Source organism: Nicotiana attenuata, unplaced genomic scaffold (genome assembly GCF_001879085.1).
Source record: "Nicotiana attenuata strain UT unplaced genomic scaffold, NIATTr2, whole genome shotgun sequence".
Classification (NCBI taxonomy): Eukaryota; Viridiplantae; Streptophyta; class Magnoliopsida; order Solanales; family Solanaceae; genus Nicotiana; species Nicotiana attenuata.
In genome coordinates, this window is record NW_017671230.1 from 102,081 (window position 1) to 108,722 (window position 6,642).

The following is a 6,642-nucleotide window of genomic DNA, read 5'->3' on the forward strand; positions in this document are numbered from 1 at the left end:
ATTATTTAAAAAATGGAAAACTCCCATCGGACCACAAAGAATCGAGGGCCCTACGAACCAAGGCTTCTAGGTTCGCATTAGATGAAGATGGAACATTGTACAGGAGAACGTTTGATGGACCATTAGCAGTATGCTTAGGGCCGGGGGATACCGATTATATTCTACGAGAAATCCACGAAGGTACTTGTGGGAATCACTTCGGCGCCGAGTCTTTGGTTCGTAAAGTCACTAGAGCAGGATATTACTGGGATAGCATGGAAAAGGATACTAAGGAATTTGTCAAAAAATGTGATAAGTGCCAACGGTTTGCACCGATGATCCATCAGCCTGGGGAACAACTCCACTCGGTCCTATCCCCGTGGCTTTTCATGAAATGGGGAATGGACATAGTCAGCCCACTACCAACGGCCCAAGGTAAGGCTAAATTTATTTTGTTTATGACTGATTATTTTTCTAAATGGGTGGAAGCACAGGCCTTCGAGAAGGTCAGAGAAAAAGAAGTTATTGACTTCATCTGGGACCACATCATATGCCGGTTCTTGATACCTGCCGAGATTGTGTGTGACAATGGAAAATAATTCATCGGCAGCAAGGTGGCGGAAATCCTCGAAGCACATAAAATAAAGAGGATCTTGTCAACACCGTACCAACCAACTGGTAATGGACAGGCCGAGTCCACAAACAAAACTATCACTCAAAACCTAAAGAAAAGGTTGGACGATGCAAAGGGAAAATGGAGAGAAGTTCTACCCGAGGTCCTTTGGGCGTATCGAACAACCTCGAAGTCTAGCACGGGGGCTACTCCATTTTCTTTAGTATATGGCTCCGAGGCCCATATCCATGTCGAGGTCGGAGAACCCAGCGCCATGTTTCGACATGCATCGGAGGAGTCAAATCACGAGACTATGAATACTAGCCTCGAGCTATTAGATGGAAAACGAGAGGCGGCACTTGTTCGGATGGCAGCGCAGAAACAAAGAATCGAGAGATACTACAATAGAAGGACCAATCTTCGACACTTTGGAATCGGGGACTTAGTTCTACGAAAATTCACCCGCAATACTCGAGACCTGAATGAAGGGAAACTAGGCCCGAATTGGGAAGGATCGTACTGAGTCCTCAGAATTATCGGTAAAGGATCTTACAAACTTAGCACAATGGAAGGCGAACAACTGCCAAACAATTGGAACGTATCACTACTCAAGCGATACTATTGCTAAGGTATGACTTTCTCTTTTCGTCCATTTGAATTTGAAACTAACCCATTGCAGGTGTTCGATCGAAGCTATCTAAGGCACCTTTTACACGAAGGCCTTAGGTTTTAAAGCATGCGTTGAACTCTTTTTCCCTAAGATCGGATTTTGTCCCAAATGGGTTTTGCCGGCGAGGTTTTTAACGAGGCAACAACTATATGCTACCTAAGGAGAACTGAACAGTATCCAAGGCTTCTTTTCAATAAACCTCGAGTACTGGGGGGCATCACCTTCAGAGGTCATATTTTCGAGGAAAATACTTCACGCCTAAGAGGGCCTCGATAGGAGAGCTTTGTAATGGGCCAAACGGTCAGATGAACCGTGTCCAAATAGAATAGTCGAGCCTCGACGGAAAAACATGCACGCATGTATGAATTATTCAAAGAAGCATTCCTTCTATATCAAAACACTTTGTGTCTCAAAGAAGTCTACTATTATACGAGCTCTACACTTACAATTCTATGAGAAACGGCCCAAGGGCCGAAACGCAAATACACCCCCAATATTCTGGGACTGTCATCGACAGTCAACACATTCGAGTCACCAAAAACTCGAACTCATAAGACCTCAAAGAGGCATCCCCTCGATATAAAGTCCAAGGCCATCATACTCGAGGACTAACCTTTCGAACAAGTTCGAAAGGTTATCGGGAAACAAGTCCAAGAGACATACCCAAAGGCTACGGCCATATTAAAGGTTATGGCCATATTAAAGACTATAGTCATATAAAAAGGCTACGGCCTAAATAATGCGGCTCGGAGACGTCCGAATTCCGCCATAAAATTAAAGGCCTTCAAACACTTTGAGAAAACCGGTTAAATCAGGCTACCCTCGGCAAAAGCAAAAGATAAAGGGCTCCGATAAAATCAGCCCTCGAATAATTTAAAGGCTTCGATAACATCAGCCTTCGAAATAACCTCAAGAGGTATTCGATTATGTTTACATAAACAAATTACTAATAAGGTTCCAATACGTCGAACCTGCGAAAAACCCAACGGGTACAAAAAACACATGCTAAGGCATAGATAAATTTTCACTAAGTCTTTTAGCCGAAAAGAGGGAAAAATTATAGTCGCTTTAAAGGATGAATTGGCCCAACTTAAAGAGCCTAAGGGCCAATACAAAAGAGCCTAAGGGCCGATATAAAAGAGCCTAAGGGCCAAAACATATGGTGTTCGAGACCTTGCTCTCACTCAACTCGGACTCAAGAGTCCCGTTATCCCGAGCTCGTGCCAAATCAATTTAAGCATAGCTCGAAGACTAACAAAACCCTTAAGAGGTATTATATTCTAAGTTCGAGGATCACACGCTGATCACTAAAAAACCTAAAGGTTGTTATATTAAGAATCCGAGCCAAGGCTCGCTTGGTCATTGAAGTTATCAAAATTTTCACAAAATAAAGACAATACGGAATCGAAGATGAAGCAAAGAGATCCTTTTATATTTATAAGAGGGGCTTAAAGACATATTTTACAATACTCACGAGGGGTCCTTGCACAAAAACACAAAAACAAAATAAAGAAACCTAAATCTACTCCGGGGCCACATCTTCGGCAGCTGCATGTTCGGGAGCCGTGTCTTCGGGAACCTTCTCCTCGGGGACTTCATCTTCATCTCCTCCACTATCGGAGCCACTAGCTGAATCCTCCTCTTCAGAAAGCAAAACGGCAACCTCTTCTTCCAAAGTCTTTGCTTTTTCAATGTCGGCTGAGAGGTCGAAGCCACGAGCGTGCACCTCCTCGAGGGTTTCTCTTCGGGACTGTCGCCTGGCATGGTCGAGTGCACATGATAATTAACTTCAGCCACAACAGAGATCTCCTTTGCCCGAGTGTTAGCGGCTTCAGCGTCAGTTCGATACGAGGTGGCACCACCGTTTTACTTCTGGCCGGCCGCGATGATGAAGAGGTTGTTTTTATTTTTGGGGAATAAATTTAGATGTTTTAGCCATTATGGTTTGGAAATTCGAGAGAAGAGAAAAGGGTGATGATGAAGTAAGAACAAATTGCGAGAAGGGTGAACTCAGAAAGGTTGAAGGAGCTAATAAGATTTTGAGAACGATTTGAGAAGTAAAGTTTGCAAAATTGTGAAGTTGACCTATTTGTAGAAGTCGCTTAAGCGTATTGGGGAAGCCAAATAGCCGACCGTCAGCCGCCCCCAATTAATGACTTTGGGAACTGCACGAAAGCGACCTTTCAGTCACTTCAACCGCTGATATCACGAGATTGACATCAGGATCAAGGCGTCAGAGCATCGAAGATCAAATCGTTTCTTATCGACCTACTCTAAGAAACGCGGGGACTATCTGTATACGGTCAAAATCATATGCCTTCGATCTATAGGCTCGAGGGATCGTCTTAAGACCGAGTTCAGGCAAGGTTGAGTTCGAGCCCGATGGACCAGACTCGAGCTCGAAGATAGGATGCAATGCCCGAGGATCGAAGTACGATGAACACCGAAGCCGAGTATGCTCGACCCCGAAATATTGTCGTTATAGATTTCTAACAGTATGAGCGAGATTCCTGCCACGTCCCCAAAATCATGGCGCAAATCCCGGAATAGAATTATACGATTCCGTACTAGGCGGTTAGACATCTATCCCAATAAGATTTCTTAGTGTAAATGGAAATGTACCTTATTTAGGGTTCCCCTATTATATAAAGGGGACCCCAATCATTTGTAAACATCATCTAATCATTGGCAAAGAATATACTATCTTACTTTTCTAGCTCATTGTTCATCAGACTTGTCTTTTCTCTTTATTGTTCCTACTTTATTGTTCTTGGTTCATCTCAAGGTCACTAAGCTCGAGGTCGAAACTGCTTAAGTATACTGGTTTGATTCACTTATTTCTTTCATTTATACTTCATACTTCTTGATCATTAATTGGTATTGAACTAAATCACATATCTTTAAAACCACAAATCAAATTTAATTGTTACTCGTATTTTCGAGGTAAACACTAACCGCATCAACACTATCCAAATCACGCCTTCTGCGAATAATCAAAGCTGAGCAAAGAATTCATTTAGGTTTTTAAAAAAATCACCATTCATCCTTTTGCTACAATCCGAGAGGACTTGAGCACTATTGGAGGTATTATAAAGAAGAAGAAGAATCAATACACCAACCTTTGTCACAACCTTTGTAATATCAAAATGAATAAGCCATGAGTTATCAAACCAAAATTATTCTTATATAAATGAGTGTAATAAAATTAAAGAATTTAAAAGATGAAAATAGTTCTATTAACTGTTATTCACAACACACCGATCAAGAACCCAACTAGCACTATTGGAAAATGGCAGATTTTCAACCGCCAAAACGGTCGGAGTTCGGTCGGAAATCATGATAATTTCCGACCGAAGTGGTCGCAAATTTCAAAAGTACCAAATATTTCACGTTTCCGACCAAAGTGGTCGGAATTTACCGACTGAATCAGTCGTATTAAAACAAATAAAATAATTATTTATTTAAAATTAAATAATATAAATATATCATTTCCGACCGACTCGGACGGAAAATAATAATTAAAAATTAAATTTTATTTAATTTCCGACAGAATTCGTCGAAAACTATTGAATATTAATTGTTTTTTTTTAAATTTCCGACTGAATCAGTCGAAAATTAATAATTTAAAATTAATTTTTTATTTATTTTCCAACGGAATCCGTCGCAAACAATTGAATAATATATATTTTTTTAATTTTTTGACCGAATCGGTCGAAAATCTGGGAATTTATGGTTAAATCTGGGCAGCTGTCCGACTATTTTCGTCGGAATTTAGTCGGATTTTTGTATAAAATTGGGTAGATTTCTGCCCAATTTCGAGCTACACCACCTGTCAAACTATTACAATACAATAGTACCAACCAACAATACATTAACACAATATAAACCAACGATACATTAATACAATAATACTAACCAACAATACATTAACACAATCTAAACCAACAATACATTAACACAATATAAACCAACAATGCCAACCATTAACACAACTTATACCAACCATTAAATCTAACAATTTTGGGCATAAAAACATTCAAATAGTAGCCCGCATTCAAGTTTAAAAACAATACATAAAGTTGTCTCTCACAATCAAGTTTACCAATCAACCAAAACATCACAACTAAACTACAGCACATCAGATTCAGTTTGTTCATCCTCATCATCAGATAAATCATGCCCATGTTTTCTCATGAATTTTTGCATCTTAACAAATGTTCCGTATTGGGAGTCCAATTGTTGCTCCAAATCACGAATTTCCGACCTCATATCATCCATTTATTCTTGATTTTGAGAAGAAGATGAAGAATTGGCTAAGAGTGGGTTTGGATGACCTGTAGGTCGACGTACTCCTAGTCCGTAGACTCTGCCTTTGTTTACTCCACCCGCTGCCTCTGTCCACAACGAAGCCATTTCATCAGGTGTTGGTTGAGTTGAAAGATGCTGAGTTTGTTGCCATTCTTCCAACCTTTTATGATAATCTTCCTGAAATGAAAAACATAACTATTATGTAAACAAACTAATATTAATAAACCATAAATAATTATGAAGTTAGAATTTTACATATGTATGACGCACGCGTCTCCACCCGGTTTCTCTTGTACCATCCTTCTTCATTTTCTTATGCATCTCCTCGAAGACCTCAGCGTGACTCATATCTCGCTCTCTTTCCTTTTCCTTCATAACAAAAAGTATGAGTTAGACATTACAAACGTAAAATTCTATATGTAAAACTAAGAATATTTTTATAAGTACATCCCAATCTTAGTTTATGGGCAGCAAAAGTAATCGAACCTCCTGTGTGCAACGAGCCACCTTTACTAGAGGCATGGTTTGCCTTTGCTTGTTAACTCTTTGCCTGCCATTCTGGGGTATTCCATTTCTCAAGAAGTTTATCTCAAACATCTTCTCTTAACCAGTCCGATATTTTACCGGAATTTCGAGCAGCGAACATAGTATCTTTAATCCTAATACCAGCTTTCTTCTCGAAAATACTATTTATTTCATTTTGATGCTGAGGATGTCATGTACACTTTGTCTGCAATATAAAAAAGTAACATTAGATGAAGACGATAATTATTAAATAAATATAATTAATATATACCCTAAATTGATTCCACATTTCTTGTAGAGATGGACTTTAACTTCGTCTGATTTCAATAACTTAACACACTTACATTTCACACAAGGACACCTAATCCTTCCTCCAATAAGAAAATCATCAAGTGTTTGAGCCTTAGCAATAAATTCAGCAACCTCATTCAATAAATTCATCCCTCAACCCCGCACGATTAAGATGATTCCTATTATACATCCATCTACGATGCACAAATTCCATCTACACAAATAGAAATTTATAAATGAGATATTTAAACAGGTT

At 39.4% G+C, this 6,642-nt stretch overlaps 1 protein-coding gene across 1 annotated transcript; it reads right to left on the minus strand.

Moving 5' to 3' along the window:
- Positions 1 to 5,201: 5,201 nt before the first annotated feature.
- LOC109206856 lies at positions 5,202 to 6,296 on the minus strand. Its single transcript, XM_019369717.1, has 3 exons — positions 6,057 to 6,296; positions 5,826 to 5,939; positions 5,202 to 5,747 (listed from the first exon to the last, which is right to left on the minus strand). Exons 1-3 carry the CDS (start codon positions 6,165 to 6,167, stop codon positions 5,541 to 5,543), a joined length of 432 nt encoding a protein of 143 aa, XP_019225262.1. The 5' UTR covers positions 6,168 to 6,296; the 3' UTR covers positions 5,202 to 5,540.
- Positions 6,297 to 6,642: the final 346 nt, after the last annotated feature.

Coding starts and splice junctions, on each gene's coding strand:
- LOC109206856 (XM_019369717.1), bottom strand. CDS start 6,167: ATGTTTGAGATAAACTTCTTGAGAAATGGAATACCCCAGAATGGCAGG. Junction 5,940..6,056: donor TGGCTCGTTGCACACAGGAG/GTTCGATTACTT, acceptor TTTGTTATGAAG/GAAAAGGAAAGAGAGCGAGA. Junction 5,748..5,825: donor GACGCGTGCGTCATACATAT/GTAAAATTCTAA, acceptor TTTTCATTTCAG/GAAGATTATCATAAAAGGTT.